This window comes from Thamnophis sirtalis, unplaced genomic scaffold, assembly GCF_051295495.1.
Source record: "Thamnophis sirtalis isolate CommonGarterSnake01/CBP01778 unplaced genomic scaffold, rThaSir2_p1.2 scaffold_2, whole genome shotgun sequence".
Lineage (NCBI taxonomy): Eukaryota > Metazoa > Chordata > Lepidosauria > Squamata > Natricidae > Thamnophis > Thamnophis sirtalis.
In genome coordinates, this window is record NW_028261382.1 from 141,913,201 (window position 1) to 141,933,431 (window position 20,231).

General features: G+C 36.8%; 1 protein-coding gene across 2 annotated transcripts in view; it reads right to left on the bottom strand.

Annotated features, from left to right (window-relative positions):
• SNTG1 (syntrophin gamma 1) overlaps positions 1–20,231 on the bottom strand; it is a 299,119-nt gene that overhangs the window by 141,792 nt on the left and 137,096 nt on the right. Inside the window, exons 3-9 of one of the 2 annotated variants that reach the window (XM_087707074.1) lie at positions 15,061–15,245; positions 12,753–12,805; positions 9,107–9,241; positions 6,328–6,384; positions 3,553–3,610; positions 644–687; positions 501–542 (exon numbers count right to left, since the gene is read on the bottom strand). In XM_087707074.1, the coding sequence (XP_087563200.1) occupies positions 501–542; positions 644–687; positions 3,553–3,610; positions 6,328–6,384; positions 9,107–9,241; positions 12,753–12,779 (363 nt within the window). In that variant the 5' untranslated portion in view covers positions 12,780–12,805; positions 15,061–15,245. The remainder of the gene's footprint in view (positions 1–500; positions 543–643; positions 688–3,552; positions 3,611–6,327; positions 6,385–9,106; positions 9,242–12,752; positions 12,806–15,060; positions 15,246–20,231) is intronic. The other variant, XM_087707075.1, reaches the window with a different exon arrangement.

Here is a 20,231-nt window from a genome sequence, read left to right on the forward strand (position 1 = left end):
TTCAAAATAAATTGCTGTCCTGTAAGTCACACTTCATTTGTCTTATTAAAGTGAGACCTATATGAGAAGGAGTCTAGCCTTACAATATTACAAGCCTACATAGAGAGATTCTCAAACTAGGCAAGTAGTCTCAAATGTTACAGGCGACAGAAAAATGCCATTTTTCCTCTTTCTAGAGGATTGAAAATAAAATATGCTCAAGAAAAGATTTTCATTTCTATTTTTTTATGGTGGAAAATACACTGGCAAAAGTTAGTTTTCTGACAATTTTGTAGTTACAAAATATCTCCAGAAAAAAATTGAATGGCAAAATCCTAATATAATATGAGTGATGTCAGATCCATAAAGAAGGTACACTATCTAAATATTATAATCATTTAACAACCTCAGAGTAAAGTAGAGTTTAATTATGTAAGAGCATAATGAACAATTAATAAAAGTGTAGCAACATCAATTTACATTAGAAACTAAAATGGGTTAGAAAAGGTTATAAAACTCACCACTTCTTCATGCCTGCATTTTCTTACATTAATTCCATTAATCTGTTGAGGAAGAAATAATAATTTGAGGAAAGGGTCCTCTACTCTGCATAGAGGAAGAATAAATAAATAAGATTTGACTAAAAGACAACTTGTTTACCTACCTGTAGAATTGCATCTCCTATGAACAGTAGGCCTGAGAGTTCCGCTGAAAGGAAGGAAGGAAGGAAGGACATTTTACATTTCAGTCTTCTCTATAATTTTCCAATGACAACATCAGTGGGCAATATATAAATAAAACAATGAAAAATAATTGAAAAATAAACTGCAGGTTTATCCCGACCTAAATAGTGCCTTAACTGATTTCCCTAAAAACCTAAAAGAAAAATCTTAGCATATGTGTTCACAAACTTAAAAAAAAAAAACACTTCACAGAGAATAAAAAGCAGACTGTCTCCAGTTATCTCTGATCAACCTACAAATCTACAAAGACTTTAGATGGCCCACATCCAAGCAATTAAACAATGTGTGATCTGATGAGATCCAGGTGTTTGTCTAGTTCATTTTCAGGAGCTGGATCAGCATATAGGTGAGGGGGTGGGGGAACCCCTGCAGGGAAGAGCTGAGGAATTTGTTCAGTTTCTGTCGGATAAAATCACTCAGCTTCGGACAGACCTTGACTCCGCTTGGGCAATACCAGCCGAGATGCCGAGGGTAAGTCTAAGTCGGATTTCCTGGGATGAGTTCGAATTTGTCACCCCTGAGGAAGTGGACAAGGCCATGGGAGTGATGAGCACCTCCACCTGTTTACTGGACCCGTGCCCCTCCTGGCTGGTTTCGACCAGCAGGGAGGTGACACGCGGCTGGCTCCAGGCGATTACCAATGCTTCTTTGCAGGAGGGGTCTTTTCCGCAACCATTAAAGGAAGCAGTGGTAAGATCCCTCCTCAAGAAGCCTTCCCTGGATCCAGCCGTCTTGAAAATTACCGTCCTGTCTCCAACCTTCCTTTTTTGGGGAAGATTGTTGAGAAGGTGGTGGCGCTTCAACTCCGACAGACCTTGAATGAAGCGGATTATCTGGATTCCTTTCAGTCTGGTTTCAAGCCTGGGTACAGCACAGAAACCGCTTTGGTCGCACTGATTGATGATCTCTGGAGGGCATTCCTCTATCCTGGTGCTTCTCGACCTCTCAGTGGCTTTCGATACCATCAACCATGGTATCCTTCTGCGACGTCTGGAGGAGGTGGGAGTGGGATGCACCGTTTTACGGTGGTTCTCCTCCTACCTCTCCGGTAGGTCGCAGTCGGTGTTGGTCGGGGAACAGAGGTCGACCCCTAGGCCCCCCTCCTATTTAACATCTACATGAAACCACTGGGTGAGATCATACGACGGCACGGGATAAAATACCATCAATATGCAGATGATACGCAATTGTATCTATCTGCCCCGTGCCAGCTCAGTGTAGCGACGGACGTGATGTGCCAATGCCTGGAAGCTGTCAGGATCTGGATGGGGATGAACAAATTGGTGCTCAATCCCGATAAGACCGAGTGGCTTTGGATGTTACCCCCGAAGAACAGTTCAGACAGTCCGTTCTTGATCCTGGGGGGTGAAGACTTACACCCCTCAGAGAGGGCCCGCAATTTGGGGTTCCTCCTGGATTCACAGCTGACAATGGAACACCATCTGTCAGCTATGACCAGGGGGGCCTTTTCCCAGGTTCGTCTGGTACACCAATTGCGGCCCTACTTGGACCGGGGGGCACTTCAAATGGTCACTCACGCCCTTGTCACCTCAAGGCTGGATTATTGCAATGCGCTCTACATGGGGCTACCCTTGAAAAGCATTCGGAGAATACAGCTTTTGGGTGTACCGAGCGATTTTGGGTGTACCGAGATACACCCATATTACACTTGTCCTCCGCGAGTGGCACTGGCTGCCAATTGGTCTCCGGACGCAATTCAAGGTGTTGGTTATTACCTTTAAAGCCCTACATGGCTCAGGACCAGTGTATCTACGAGACCGCCTACTGCCACACACATCCCAACGGCCGATAAGATCTCACGGGGTGGGCCTCCTTCGGATGCCGTCAGCCGGACAATGTCGGCTGGCGGGCCCCCGGAGGAGAGCCTTCTCTGTGGCTGCTCTGACCCTGTGGAACCAGCTATCCCCAGAGGTCCGGACCTTACCCACTCTCATGGCCTTCAGAAAAGCTGTTAAAACCTGGCTGTTCCGGCAGGCCTGGGGCTGCTGACCTTATTGTTAAGGTCCAGCCCCGATCAGAAATGTATGCGTGTTGGGAATTTTTAAATTATTCTTTTATTTTGCTTTTCTTTTTTTTCTTTTTTCTTTCTTTGTAAGCCGCCCGGAATCCTACGGGATTGGGCAGCCTAGAAATTTAACAAACAAACAAACAAACAAACAAACAAACAAACAAACAAACAAACAAACATTATATTATATAGACACGGTGTAATTTTATGAAGTGCATGTTTTGCTCTTGATTGGTCTATGCCTGTAATGGCGAACCTATGACACATGTGCCAGAATTGGCACACAGCGCCCTCTCTGTGGGCACACCAGCAATTGCCCCAGTTCAGCTCTGCCACACATGCATGCATGCCTCCTGCCAGCCAGCTGACCTTCAGGGTTTCTGCTGCACATGCGTGGGGGTTGGAAGGCCCACATGAGGTATGCGTGGGGGTGGCAGGGTATGTGCGGGGGCCCTGCATGGGAATCCATGGGGGCACTTGCAGGGTGTGTGGCATGTGGGGGGGCACACACACATTGCATTTTGGGGGTTCGGGCAATGCTGTTTAGGCACTCGGTCTGAAAAAGGTTAGCCATTACTGGTCTATGTTATACTTTTATTGTTGTTGTTGTTTTTAATACTACTGTTTTTAGTCTTTGTTAGTATTCTGAGTCACTTAGTGAGTAGTGAACATTGAAAATATTGTGCTCACATTTATAATGATTTCCCTCTCCAAAAAATCAGGCTGTGAATCAAGAAATAAAAATAAAAGAAGAAAGAAACACATAGTTAATTTTATTACAGAAACTGAGAAATAACTTACTTCGTTGTTCTTTGGAAATTTTAGAAACCACCACAGGAATATTATGCTCTGCTCCTCCCTATAAAATAAAGAGATCATACTTCATTGAGTCTACTGTTAACTTATAAATATTCTATTACTACATTTCTATAGCTTTAGCTTCTTTTTTGAAAATTCAAAATGAATAAAATAACTGTTTCATCATTCTTTTTGCTAATGACCGCATGGATACAATCAATCCTTTTGTAAAGGGGAAAAATGCTGGCAATATCATGATAGTCTGCATACAGAAAAAAGAAGAAATTATTGACAAAGGAATACAAATTCATTGTAGCTTTTCCTAGATTTCTCATATTATGGCATCAAATCCACTTCATAAAAATGAAATGGGCCTAATTCTGAAACAGGGATGAGTATTTTCTTGTCTGGCTGGCAAAAAGAAAATACAAACAAAAGCATGCAATTGAAGGATGAATGGAATGTAAAGTTTCCCCTGGTTTCTTTTGATTGTCTATTTTCCATTCTTACGTTCACAAAAGTCAGTAAGAAAATTAATAGAAAATCAGGCACAAAATAAAATAAGAGTTCAAAGATAGTTTAGAAATTACTGTTTTACATTGTGGGGATAACAATGTTTTACCCCACATTGAGTGGTTAAAAAAAATGAAAAGCCAAATAAATTGAAGGTACATTTTTCTATTTTTTTAAACAGTCCATTGATTCATGTTGCCAAGGAAGAAAAGAAGGAAGAAAGCTTTGAAAGTATACATTATTTTTTAAACAGTCCTATTTGGCTTTTCTATACCAAAATTCACTATTCAAGCATCATAATCTTTGGAGTTATTAAAAAAAGTTTTATCTCAATATTTATTGGAAATTTTGAGATTTTTTAATGTGTAAAAATAAAGCTATTCTATGTGCATTGCATGCAATATGTAATCAAACCTACAATCAATAGTCATGGGAATTTCTTTGTGCTAGAGATAGCTCTGAAAATTAATACTATTTACCACTTTAAAAATAACAGATTTAGAAGCTGGTATAGTTTGATTGAACCAATTTTGATAACAAAGAATCTTAAAATGATAGTGTGAGTTAAGCAGAACCTCAAAGCAACAATCGAGACAGCAATAAATGAACTGTTTCTAAATTTTAAAAAGGTAGATTTTGATGGAGACTTTCAGAGAAAGAGTCACTGAGGTAATTCTGAAGCCAGGAAGAAGATAATGCATCTCTGGGGATTGGGGAAAGTGATTCGGAGGCTTGAGAGGAAGAAGAAGGGAGAAGCTAATGAGATAAACCCATTCAGTCATTTTTCTACATTCAATGTGACATAAAAAGATCTAAAAACAGCTCCTAAGAGACGCGGTGGAGCAGTAGTTAGAGTGCAGTACTGCAGGCTACTTCTGCTGACAGCCGGCTGCTTGCAATTGGGCAGATCGAATCTCACCAGGCTCAAGGTTGACTCAGCCTTCCATCCTTTTGAAGTCAGTAAACTGGGGACCCAAATTGTTGGGAGCAATAGGCTGTAAACTTTGTAAACCACTTAGAGGGGGCTGTAAAAGCAGTGTGAAGTGGTATATAAGTCAAAGTGCTATTGCTATTGCTCCCTATTTATGATTATAGTAATGGTATAAATGAAGATATGATTAAAGTGCTGTCATCTGTACAAAGAAGCCTTATTATTATCATGTGCACTGGAACTCTAATGATAAAAGCACACATCCATACACAAAAGCTCTCTGCTGCAGAGAATAACCCTCAATGCATGGAGACCAGCTCGTTGTGATGTCACTAGTGTGATTGTCTCACATGGAATGCAGACAAAAGAAAAGGAGCCGCTTGCTATTCCTTGTTGTTCAGTTAAACAAACAAATGTAAAAAAAATAAGTCTTCAGATCATGGCCTGTTCCAAAGAGTGACAAGGATAAAACAAAGCTTTTGCATCAGACCCTTAGCTGCGTTTTTGAGATAGTCAGCTATTCATATCACAAGTTTAGGTTTGGAAAATATAATGGTGGAAAATAATTAGAAGAAAAGAAGCAGAAACAAGGCAACTAAAAAGTTAATTTCCTAATTTGCTAAAAACATCCATAAATATTGAACTTTTGACTGAAACTTTTAGTAAAGAAAGATGACTATCAAAAGCATAAGAGAACAAACTATTAATACATTGTCTATTTCAGGCTTTATGCAATTATTTCAGGGGAGAATACATTCATGATTTATATTTATCTCTCACTGCATGAAAGGACAGTAAAATGCAATTTTGGGCAGCACTCTGTTTTGTTACATACTTTTATATATAATAATGGAATAAGGAAGTGCCCATTGCCTTATCTTTCAGTCTGTATTCTCAACATATTTTTCTATCTTATCATCATAAGATAATTGAATAATTTAATATAATTACCATAACTACAGCAAAATTGTTAATACCAAAATAATATTTTATGTTTTATTAACAAGGAAGTTTGGAAGAATGCAGAATTGTAGATTTATTCATTGGTTGTAATGTGACAGCTATTTTAACTCAGCTTTTATTAAGACCCATTTTAAATGCCATTTAAGACCACAATTCGAATGACTACAGTATTCTAAAAGTAAATAATAAAAGCTTTTATAATACACTGAATGGACAAAGAAGAATACAACTTATGTATGGCAACTTATTGATCTTATTAAACATATTCCCTAAAATATAAAATCCATGCTTCATACAAACAGACAGACAGACAGACACACACACACACACACACACACACACACACAGCAATAGGAAGAATATCATACTACCTTTATACTTAATCCAAATCCTCCTACAGTTTGTCTTCTAATTGTTACAGTTCTTTCCTGAAAATAAATCAGATTTAAACATTTCCTTAAAAACAACACAATCACACTGCATTATTTCTTTTTGGCTTTGCTATATAACCATTATCGAGTTTTGAATTTCATATATGTATTGTCATATAAAATTGCAAAACATATATACATATCTAAAGTGACAATCTGAACGAAAAACACAAATAGAGCTAGTGCTTGGTTTAATGACCACTTTTTCAGTGAAAGTTTGAAGTTACGACAGTGCTGAAAGTGCGGTACTTATGATTGGCCCTCAAAGTTCCAGCCATCCTTCCCTCATATGATGGAGATCTAGGTTCTTGGCAGCTGGCTTACACTTATATGGTTGCAGTGAGTTTGTTCCCATATGCTAGATCACCATTGGAAACCTTCCCTGCTAGCTTCCCAAAAGCAAAGTCAATGGAAAAGCTATAGCAAAGAAGGTTGCGAATTGTTACGTCTCCTCTACACTGCAGCAGTCACCCTCAGCCCCTTGCATCATGCCTCGCTGGCCCATTGTGCACTTTCATGTATTCTGCAATAGCCACAAGACCTGCCATGCTTATATCATTCCAGCATCTTGCACTCTGCAGCAACCAGCTCTGTCTCCATCCAGATGTGACACACTGGACTCTACCACACCCTGCAGCAGCCACCCCAAGCTTCACTATGTTTGCACTGTGCCACTTGGCCACTCTCACACCTTCCTGCAGCCAGCAGCAGCTACTTACTTGCCCACCAGCCTGCTTGGCCATCACCACTGCTTGTGAGCAGGCTGGAAGTTTTAATTTCCTACCAGCTTCCCACTGACTTTGCTTGTTGGAAGTCAGTAGGAAATTTCCAGGAGATATCCACTAAATGACCTTTGATCCTTGTTTAACAACAGCAACTGGAAGTGCCAGAATTACCATCCCTAAGCAATGTGGTCACATAATACCATGCTTTATAACTGCATCATTTAGCAATGGAAATTACAGTTTCATTAACTGAGAAGTATTGCACTTAAGTTATATTTGTTTATTTTCTGGGTGATTCAACTATAAATGTATAACATTTATACATTATACGTTATAAATGTATAACACAAAGCTATATATGCACTCATTATTCAACATCTAAATCTCTGTAATTAGGCATTAGGTCTTCTCAAATGTTCCATTGACCAATGTAAGGCAATCTTTTTTAAAATCAGCATTAAAGCCCATGAATAGCCTTGCTACATTGGGCCAGAATCTGCATAAATTCAGCATTTTTTTCTTTGTTAGGAACCAGATGTATACAGGAATCATTAACTTGAGGCATTGGCCATTAATATTGTTAGCTTTAAAAGGAAATTGAACAAAATCACAGAAAGTAGTTCTTACGTTTTAACATTGTTCCCATGTAGCAGGCATTTGTAGACAATTTGCCACAGTCCAAGTATAATACACTTCAAGATGACAGAATTTCTGTGAATTTAGGTAATGCTCTTTAAAGTTATCCAAATTAATACTCATCACCACGGATTAATTATATTCTGTACAGAGAACAATGTAAAACATATATTTTAAATATTCCCAGCAGCTTCCTAGAATCACTTCTTCTCCTAGTATTTTGAGAGATCTGTTCACTGTCTTCATACGATCTGTGATGTTATATACAGCTTGACCAGTCTACAATTTTCTATGTTAAGAGACCCAAATGCTCTAATCTTTCATAATGAGGGAGATATTCAAGGTTGCTAGGCATTTTGTTTTCCTGTTCTGAATTTAGCTTTCACTATGTTGAATAATTTGGTAATAATCTGTGGCCAAATTGCTGGTGTTGTGTTGGCAACTAATAAGAATAAGGATGAACATTGTGTTTTTTAGGATCTTATGCTAGTTTATTTTTTCAGGCATCCAAAACTGAGTGTTTTCACCGAATTGTTCAAACAATGATATGTCCCCCACAAAGGCCAGTGTCTTCTAGACATCGTTTTGATTATAGCTCAACTGGAATATAGTTAAAGAAGAAATCGGGGGGTGGGGGGGGGAAGCTGAATTAATAATCTTCCAGCAAAAGGTTTCTTTGGGGCAATCCTCACTCAGTGAGCCTTGCCTATATTTTTGGGTTCAAGATCTTACTGGCATCTGTGGAACTTGATTAGTTAGATTGACATTGTAGATTTTGTTTGGAATTCTATGTGTGCTGGTTGTTCTCTTCCTAAATTCTCCTCATTTATCTTTACTCACTTAATCAACCTTTTAATCTCAATCATCCAGTGCTGGTTCAGTGTATTCTTTAAAAAAGAATTTTTTCTTCTTAATTTTAATGCAAAAATATTATTAATTATTACTAGTAATCCCATTACTCCATTTCATTCTTACAACAGATGCTTGAAATCTCTACTTTTTCTAAATGACATTATTCTATTAATATATATTTATACTATCTATCTGCACTCATCAGATTGTGGGGAAGCAATGTAAAATTAAGAAGTAGTCATGGAACAAGATGTTAATCAGAACCAAAAATGGAAGCCAGAGGCAAGCCAGAAACCAAAGATCAAGAGATCTTATTCCAGAAAAAAGTAACAGGAAGTCTTCCTAATTTATCTCTCTGAGTGCTGTTTTTTTAAAGACACAATATTCATTTTGAATTCAGTATATATCACTTCATCTACTTTGATATTTCTATGTGGAAAAACAACTGAAAGTTCAAAATATATAACAGCTTTAATCTGGAAGCTACTATGAAGTATGTTACTTACTCCAGAATAAAATGGTTCACCAGACACACAGATGACATCTTGTTCTTGAATTGTCAAAATATCTTTGGCTAAGTGCAGCCGCACTTTGAAAGGCTCCTGATTACCATCCTGTAGCAAACATATCCCTGTCTTTGACTTTAAAAGGCGGAAGAAGAAGAAAGTTTTATTAGTTGTCAAATTGTTTATGGACTATTTATTCTAAGGATCAAAAAAGTTTCCTTTAGTTTTTAACTGGAATATTCAGTAAAACCAATAAAATAAGGTATATCTCAAATGATCCATTAAAATTCTCCCAATTATCAGACGTAAGTAAAAAATATTGAAACATGCAAGGCAAAAATTACTAATAGAAATTTGGAAACTCAGACATTAATAACATTTCAATATTGAAAGTATCTGTACTTTGTATATGGATGGAGGACTAAAACTTCTAAAATGTGATCATAAACTAAAAAACATTTTTGCAATAGCAGGGCTTATGTTTCAGTATCCTACATAGGCAAATAAAATACAACTTGCACATTATTTGATAGAATTGCACACTGATACTTTTTTGTTAAAGTTACAGCATTTGATTTATTTAACTACTGGTAAATTTACTAGGATTACTCAACAGCCAAGATCTCAACTGGGATCACAGAAAGACAATGAAAAGTTCCATTAATCATCACTCTGTTTTATTATAATAATCCAGTAAATAACTCTTCAATGTACAAATACAAATTCAATACAAGTGCTTTTCAGATTGTAGCCTAGATTTGTGAATTTATCAATTAATTAAAATTAATCCACAGCTATTTTGAAAAGACCAAGGTCACTATAGCTATTAGAAATGTTGCATCACCCACAACAGACTTTCTACTTCAAAACTTTTCTAACTTCTTTTTCTAAAAAAAATTAATTGATTAATTATTTTGCTGATTCACCTTCCTTTCATTGGAATTTAAGGACATGCAGAATGTTCTGAATGGACAGTTTATATGCTTGGAGAGTGCAATGATCTCTGACTTCATCCTCTTTTTCCTATTTTGAATTTCTGAAGTAGTATTGACACATGGATAGTTACTCTACTTCAGTTATTCTCTACATTTTATTACCCAAAACAGATATCTCCAACATCTAACAACCTCTTTGTAGAGTAGCCAGGTGCATACGTCTCCAAATATGGAAATCCCATCGGAAACGAACTGTTTCTTGAAACAAGGAACAAGTTTGTAAGCCTGTTAAGTACATTATAGACTCGAATACCCTTCCTCAACCAGACAAGTCTTCAGATGTACTGGTTTTAAATACAAGGAAGAATAGTCCAAAACCCCTGGAGGGCTGTTATAAAATCTGCTGTCATTATGTCAGCCAAGAAATGTTAAATATTAAGAGTAAATATTACATTTCATCCATTCCAACAAACTCATGTCCAAGCATTATGTGCAGCCTGGAATCAATAGTATGTCCTCAATTTTAGAATTTTATGATTGGCTCTGGTTCTTCACACCCCTCTCTCTAAATTTTCTTGCTTCTTTGCATTTGAACTTGATGATAGCAGCTTAGAAAACAAATATGATTTTTGGAAGATAGAAAAAAAACAGGAATGATGGAAAACAAATACAGGGTGACATTTTAATTCTATTAATCTCCACCAAATAAGGTTAGCTGGATGGCAGAAATGTGTGTCTATCTGTATATTGGAAGAACAGTTCCTAATTCATTTGATGGTTTCCTGGCACAACATTTCTTGGAAAAAAATGTGCATAGTTAAGTTGTGTTATTTGACTCTATATTTGTCTCCTGGCTAATTACCTTATAAACTCTCCCAAGCAGCTTGATGAAAAAAGCTAGGGGCAAGAATTAAATAACATCTAACTATACAGTAGGCCTAATTAAGCATCACAGTGAAATTAAAATAAGAGTGAGCAGTGGGATGCACATAGGCAAAACCTATTCAGAATGAATAAAGAAATTAAGCATGAGAAAAGCAAAAACAAAACATATCCCAGCAAACACACACAACCAATTCAGTGATATGAACCCCCTAGTATTATTTCACAGTACAATAGTTGTGGCTATACAATACATCCTAGTATTCCAGTTCTGACTCTAAAAAGCAGTGATTTATATAAATAAGACAAGTTTTAGCCTTTAGAATGAATAGAATTCTAATTTTATTTCAGATCTACAATCATTCATGTCGATGTAATATATATACATATTACGCATGAAGCTTATAGCAATAGCAATAGCAGTTAGACTTATATACCGCTTCATAGGGCTTTCAGCCCTCTCTAAGCGGTTTACAGAGTCAGCATATCGCCCCCACAATCTGGGTCCTCATTTTACCCACCTCGGAAGGATGGAAGGCTGAGTCAACCCTGAGCCAGTGAGATTTGAACCGCTGAACTGCTGAACTAGCCTGCAGTACTACACTCTACCCACTGCGCCACCTCGGCTCTTGATCTCGACATTTAATTATCAGTAGCATCAATTTTTTATCCCACTTTGGCTATTCAACATTGCAATACACCCTACTTCAGGGATGTTTAGAAGAACACATCCTAGGCTTTTGTCTCTTTTCACTTTTTATTAGTAGCTTGCTAATTTAAAACTGTTTGTAATTATCTGAATAGTTTCTAATCATTTTACTCCATTCTTATTCAAATTTATCCATTATTCTAAGTCTACTTCCTTTTACTTACACTTTCAAACTAGAGAGATATGGAGGTTGTATTACACCATGTCCTCAAGTATACAATTTTATGAGTTCTATCCTTTATTGTAGATCAAAACGGATTTCTCTATAGACATACCTCATACATAAGAGCATGACCTAATATAATACCTGTATTTCCAGTCTCAGAGTTTAAGAAAAAAGAGTATGCTAAAATATCGAGTATTTTAAAGGTGGCCCCTATATATTCCACCCACCAACACTCCTGAGCTCCAGAGCCTGAAGACCATCTAAAACTAATGTACTGCATATAATCACATAAAAAATGCAATGACCCATGAGTTCAATTCCCCATAGAGGGAACTGACAGATGAGCCTCAAATAAATTAAAGCTCATATTATTTTGTTTTGGGTTAATGCTAATAAATTCATTAGTAGTCATACAACACTTTTTTCAAAAAAATTCTAGCGTTATTTATAATTAGTTCTTAATGATGCTAGAATATGGAAAACAAAGGAAGTGGAAGATTAGGAGATAAATGTAGAAAAAGCTAGGTAAAGAAAATGAAAATAAAGACTTTGCATACCACATTCATAGTCCAATGGTCAGCATGGAATTAAAGGGGACAAAAAGAATGCATGCATAAACGTGTCCATGAACACATAAAGAGTTTTTTTATGGTTCATTGTTTTCTTAGATATACATGGTTATAATTGTAGATATGATATTAAGTGAAGTGTAGCCCTATTAAAATCATCTTTGCATTTGTATGAAGCTTGATTTTGTAAACACAAAACATTCAAAGAATGGAAGTTTGAGAAGTCGCCTGTCCCTACCCTGGCTATGAAGCTGATAAAGTTTTGCTTTATTTTTAAATATGCAAACCTCCATTTAATAAATCATATAATCCACACAGTTTATCATGAGAGTAAACGAGATAAAATAAGCACATATGTACATGCTTAAGTTAGAAAAATTTGCACCTCTTCACATGCAGTCTTGAAATCCATGTGCTATGGCACCAAGAGATAATTGTCTAAAGGAAGGAAAAAAAGATATTTAATTAAAAAAAAATTAACACAACAAAGGAGAAAGATGCCCAAATTTAAGGTATTCTAAGTTATACATTAAATACCATTTAAGGTTATCTAAATGTCTATTCTCAATCATCTAGGTCATGGTTGTCCCAAAGATGCTTTTCAAAAGGCCACTGGACTTTCTTGTTTTTTTCCTTGAAAACATTTTGCTTCTTCAGTTCTGGATGAGCTTCTTGGATAAGAAGCAAAATGTTTTCAAGGGGAAAAAAAACAAGAAAATCCAACTGCCGTTTGAAAAGCACCTTTGGGTGAAGGCTAGCTAATTTAAAACTACCTACAAATGAATTTGCATATGAAATATCATCCCACATTCTAATTTGGCTTATAAATGTAAGTTCACTGGCTTATTCTACTTCAGTACAAAATAATTTTTAACAATGTAAATTCCTAGATGAAAATCTGAAATATTAGTAAAAAACTAAATGGTATTGAAAAAGGAAGAAAGAAAAGGATAAGAAATAATATTTTTTTGTGTATCTGTGTACTGTGAGGAAGTGGAAAAGCCAAAACAGTGCATCATCCCATCTGCATACTTAGAGAAAAAGAGTGAGGTTTATGTTTATGGAAATACCTGCCACATTATTTAATTTTGCGTGCAGTTTTCACAATCAAGAAACAGTGTGAGCATATAAAACCGCCAAACATGGCTAACAAATAAACCCTTTGTATTATTATTTTGATTTGATTCATTGTTTTTAATGGTTTTAACTGGTTGCTTATTGTACACCACCCAGAGTTACATTTGTGAGACAGGTGGTTATAAACGTCTAAAAAATAAATCAAAATACTATGAAGTAGGTGTGTAAATGATAACACCACCAGACAAATTTATTGAGGAAAAAATTTATATCATGAAATAAAGTGTGTCATTCAAACAGTTGAGGCTATTCAAAGATTGTATCCAGAAATGAATTAATCTGTAAAGTTCCTTTGGTTGCAGTTTTCTGAAGCTGGGCCCTGCTTTCTAACTGAAATTTCATCAGATTCACAGAGGAATTTCCTGTACTTTTCAACCAGTGACTTTAGTTTTTAGGATCAGGAACACATCTATCATTTTCCTATTCTAAATTGAAATTCACTATTACGTTATTTATATTTAATTAGAAATGGAAATAATGCAACTTTAAACAAAATCAAACTAATAATACGAATACATTATATTTCAGAGTATCAGTTTAACAAATATTGAACTACTTTACTTATCAATCTTTTACTTTTTAACTATATACACTCATATACACTAAAGTACAATACTTTGAATAAAATATAAATCACATGGTAGAAAGCTTGCTTCTGGGCTAAAAACATCCAAAAAGGAATGTACACCAGATTACTGCATTAATGTGGTAGCTAAAACACACAATGCACAGTGCATCTTCCAAAGTCTACACATTTTGCAGACACTCATTATTTTGCATACATACAAGTGTAAAATTTTGAAGCTATGGCATAAAAAAATACTACATTAAAATATATGCAAAATATATGCCCCAGTCATACAGGTAGTCCTTACTTAATGACCACTTGTTCAGTGACCATTTTAATATAAGTGCTAAACCACAAATGGTCCTTCATTAATGCAACTGCTGAACAACTGTGGCAGAATACCAATGTTCATGTGATTACAATCTGGCCATCTGGTGACCACCTTAAAATTACGATGTCACAGCATCCTGCAGTGACATCATAATTTCTGATCGCCTTTTCTGACCTTCATTGCCAGCTTCCACAAAGCAAAATATTTGGGGAATCAGAAGGAGGTAGGAAATTATGACTATGTGACCCTGTGTTTAATGGTATTGTAGAATTTGCTTAATAACAGCAACTGGAAATGCAGGAGCTGCTGTCACTAAGCAGCACAGTCGCATAATGCTGTGTTTTTATGATCCTGTAATTTAGTAACCAAAATTATAAAGATTACGTTGGACTACCTGTAATATTATTTTATTTGGTATCTTTAATACAGATTGAACTATATTTTTGTCAGGCAATAATATTCACTAACTGAACTTACTTTAAAAAGGTCTTTATTATTACCTGTTAATACTGACAAGAAATAAAAGTTGGAAGACAGAATAATCCATCAGTCTGAAAATAAAATTAAGTCATATAATCTGACCTTTAACTTTTCCAAGCTCCCTCTTTTAATAAAAGAACTAAGAAAAAACAGAAAAAAGATTCCAATATGACTTACACATTGCTATTTCAGTTTCATTTTCTTAGCTATCACTACTGTGTACAAATTCTATTTCTTCCAAGATGGAAAGTTCATTTTTATCCTCTTGGTAGACTTCCAATCAGAAAAATAAACGTTTACTCAGATTGAGTCAAACTTTCTGCTCAAATAAATCCTCTCTGGTGAGGAGTTATACTGTGATACTGGAGATAAAAAAAATTATGTTATAAGTTGTTAGAAAACATTTGGGAGAATCAAAGGTCAGCAATATAAGAGCACTCTGTCTTGTGGCATTTATTATTCTAAAATAAAATATTTCATTCGCAAGTTGTTTTTTCCAAGTTCAATTTTTCAGACCATCAAAGGTATTCTCCCAACTATAGTGCAATAACCTGCTATCAGTACAACCACCAACAACAAAAACTGAACAGTACTAGAAGAACATTTGCAAGAAAGAAAACAAACATATCAGTGCAAATTGGGTGCGGGATCTGGAGCAGATCCCAGAAATCTCCCAGAACAGGAACCAGTCACCATCACAGTAGCAGAAGTACAACAGTGAGTCACAAACTTGAAGAACTGGACATTACCTGACTAGCACGTGATCCAGACCTACTGGCTAACAGCAGTACATGAACAGGTGGCAGCACAGATGAACCAACTCCTTGTTGCAGGCTTTCACCAGATTGGCTAACACAAAGAAGGATAGTGCTGATCATAAGAGATGATCATAAGGGAATCCCCACCATCCAACTACTGATAATAACCTGGTTCTCCACCATAGAGTCCTATCAGCACTAAAGCTACCAAGTTACAAGAACATATGGGCCAGCACATGAACTCAAATCAGAAGTGCAAAGGGAAGCCAAAGGGTCAGAACAATTATATCACCTTCCCAAAATGTGCACCTATTTATTTCTTATATTTTAAAAATATTTTAGCCATTTATTATTTTAAATAATCATTTAGTGTTGTGGAACACCAAGAGAAATAGCCAAAACCAACACTATACTTTTGTGTACCAGGTAGCTATTCAAAAAGCAATACTGTATGGCAGTTTTACAATTACACCTCACATATTTTAATTATGCTTGGATAGAGATTGTTCAGAAAAGCCTACATATTACACTTGTATAGCAACAGCTTTCAAAGCCAAGAATATAAAAATGGTTCATGCAAAAATATTCACATTGAGGACATATTGCTGACTACTGGGGGTTAGTTGTGAAATAATATTTTACTGCAACTATCTAACGTCAATTGTGTCTGCTGTTTTATTAGTTAATGAACTCTCCAAATTTTTATGGTTTGGTGGAATTATTTTTTAAACAGGTGAGTCACAATATGTAGGAATGTGGAAAAATTGACTCCTTTCTCAGCCCCAACTTAGTACCAACTTTCAAGTTGTCAAAAGGGGAATATTACAAATGGAATATACAAAATTTGAGATTTTTGATGCAGAAGATTTTTTTAGATAGTGGTGGCGGCATATGGCAATTCCTAAATAAAAATAAACTGCTGTATTCTCATTTTTCTTCTATCTTCCATCTGACAGACACTCAAGTTTTCAAGAATAGCAGATTCATTTAAACTAATCTCAGATGGGATGTGCAAATAAACAACACCGAATAGGCAGCTTGGTAATTATACTTGACAGTCCCTTGGCAGACAACCCTTTTATGTAACACTGAAAAAGCATTTTAAAAAACACAATTAAATCATTTTTGTTGCAAAGGGAAATCAATGGTATTCTACTGTGTGCTCCTGAAAGCAAACCTTTTTAAAATTATTATTCGCTAATATAAATAGGCTTGTATCTAGATTTCTATAAAGGTCAAAGTTTCTTCTAGTCAAAAGGAGACCTGGGACCAGATTGAAGTTTCCCAGTGGAGGAAAGGATGAGATTCTGTGGCTCCTTCTTCCTCCTATGGCAGTGATGGCTAACCTTTTTTTCGTCATGTGCCAAAAGCATGTACATGTGCGACAGTTTCCATGCGTGCGCCCACACCAATAATGTAATGCATGTGCAACACATGCCCCATATTCCCCAGTCTCTGAGCATGCATGCATGACGCCCCTGTGCTCACCCTGCCCCCCACGGATGCTCTCACGATACCCCCACCTGCACCCCATTTTGGGTCTAGTAGACCTCTCTGCAGCCTCCTGGGACCAAAAATGGGCCACTGGTAGATGCACCACGCCCCCCCCCACTCCCCATGTATGTGGGGCAGAGACCCAAAAATCAGATGGCCGGCAGGAGGCGTACATGCATACAGAGTGGAGCTGAGCTGGGGCAACAACTCACGTACCCGCAGTGAGGGCTCTGCATGCCTCCTGTGGCACATGTGCCATAGATTCGCCATCATGGTCCTATGGGTTACTCCAGTACCAATTTCCACACTGTTCAAATGTCTTCTAGACATTTGGAAAAGCAGCATCTACATTATATAGCAAAGAAATGCCTTGTGTGCAACAGTGTGTCATTAAGATGATGTAGTTATAGGTACATTCCTAAATTGAATTTGACCTTAAAACTGCTTTTCTATGAAGGTCATGTTACTTAAAAGCAGGATAATGTATCAACTTTATGTTGGTGAAGTTGCATTGCTGTTGTTGTTTACTGCATATTGGCTATACCAGAAATCTTAGATGCAGTTCTAAGGGTTCTTTCCATTACTGCACAAGAAAACAGCACAAAAGAACTTGCCCAACAGATTAATGCTTTTCACATATTCCCATTTGTAAATTAGAGCATAATACAAATGAAATACTGTCAATGGTTAAACCTTGTCAGCACAACCCAAACAAGCAAAACTAATTCTGAATTTTCAGAACCTCAAAGGGCGAATTGAGTTATTGAATAACATATATATTATTAACAGAGGCTAAGGAAATGAGACTGAACTGAATACTTGACAGAAATATATTCTTGTAAAAAGACTAGTAGACTACATATAGACAATTTTCATTGTTTTTAAAACCTTAAAATGCAAAAATACAAGCAGTCTGCAATCTATTTTGTGTTATATTCACAGTATGCCTAGAAATAGTGCAATATATCTCATAGAATGGTTCACAAGCAGTTTTGCCAAGCCTTTGTTTTTGCGGTCAGTGTCATCTCTATTATTTTCAGCCTTTCTATCACCACTGCTCAGGTTTTCTGCTTCTTGTTTGTATGGCCTGGCATAGTGGCTCAGTGGACATGGCTAAAAGAGCATTTTTGCTGCTGCTGTTGCTGCTGTCACAGCTTTTTTTTATTGTTACCATCTTTGGTTTGTCCTCAGTCTGTTTGTTTTCTGATGTTTCTCTTCTGTTAAATGCCAGATTGGTGGTAAAATAGATCCTGAAAGACTTGATCCAGAATAAAAGGGGTGTGTGTGCGTGTGTGTGTGAGAGAGAGAGAAAGAGAGAGAGAGACAGAGACAGAGACAGACAGACAGACAGATCATTGGGAAAGATGAGTAGTACCATCTGGTCTCAGATTCTCCCAAGGTTTCTTTGTTCAGAAGTAGAGATATAAAGGGTATGGAGACACAGGATACAAGTAGTAATTTGTCTTACCAAAACCAAGATTTCTAAATTTATGTGATTCAAATTGGGTGACTGAAACAGAATCAGGATCCTGATAGTATAGAATGACCAGTGGCCTCTCTAACTAAGCTGAGAAGGACCCTACAATTGTTTTATGTGAGTGCTTAAATATATTTGTTGACACTGTTTTTAAGAAGAATCTCAGAAGGTCATGTCCCCCAACATTAGTCATAAATTTATCTCAAATAATATCTTCCCCCAATTGTTACACATTTAATGTGATTTTCTGCACTGGTGAAGGTGCTCCTTAAGTGAAGTAATCAGTTTTGGTTCATTTGCCATGGATGGATCATCAGCTCGGTAGCTACAGTAGATAAATATTTCTTTCTTCTGCAGAAGTTACAGGGTTGGTTTTCCAGGCCTGGCTACAAAGACTTATTGCTTTGGTGGGGGAAAGAGGAAATTTCAAAATTCAATGTAGGAAAGCTTGCTGATATGCCAGACCTTGCAATTAAGGCATTGCTGATTTACTTGAATATCAAGCTATCCTGGGCAATTAATCAATTGGCTTCTAAAGATATTATGTCAGCTCACTGGTGATAGGTCCACTGAAGAACTACAGGAAATGAAGAGTGCACATTTTTGGTTTTATACTGCTGGCATAAAACCAAAAGCAGAAATGAACACATAGAGCAACCTATGCCATGGCAGTGAAGGAACAGCAAAATATTTTCCCCCTCTTCCCCTGTTTTTCATAGAAAATCATCCAAGCAGGTTTTTCCAGGTAGTTCAAAGGCTGACATAGACTTTTAAGAGTCCTTGAACTGTTGAAAATGTCACAAAGGTACTGGATGAATTATGGCCATAACCTAAGGTGACCAGATTTTCAGATTGGTAAAGAGGGACACCATTGACCGGGGGGGGGGGGGGCTTGATTAAAAAAATTATATTTTGTCAAAAGGTCACCCCAGGACACTGAAACCAGCATAAATACGAATCTGTTGCCAAACAAAATTGTGATCACGTGACCATGAGGATGCTGCAACGGTCACTAAGTGTGAAAAATGGTCGCAACCATTGACTTATAAATAGACTAATGTTCTGAAAACCTGACCTAAATTACTATATATTTTAAATAGCTGTAAAGCTATGCTGAAAAAGTTGTTCTCAAGGTATTGTGATAAATTCAATAAAAAGAAGGGAATTCTTCATGAACTTAAGGAGAAATGAAAGTATTGGATAGTAAATGGGCAAATAAAATTACCAATCAAAGAGAATATTTGCATCTCAGGGTTGAAATGAGATGTTCTCTCCTACTCTTTCCTCTTCCTCTCTTCTCTCTCTCTCTCTGTCTCTCTCATCCTCTTTCTCTTTGTCTCTCTTCTTTCTCCTTCTTTTCCATTCTTCCTTCACTTATTCTTTCTTTCTCCCTTCTCTCTCCTCTTTGTCTCTTTCTGTCTCTCATCCTCTTTCTCTTTGTCTCTCTTCTCTTTCTCTCTCCTTCTTTTCCATTCTTCTGTCAGTTTCTCTCTCCTTCTCTCTTCTCTCTCCTTTGTCTCTTTCTCTCTCTCACCCTCTTTCTCTTTGTCTCTCTTCTCTTTCTCCTCCTTTTCCATTCTTCTATCACTTTCTCTCTCCTTCTCCCTTCTCTCTCCTCT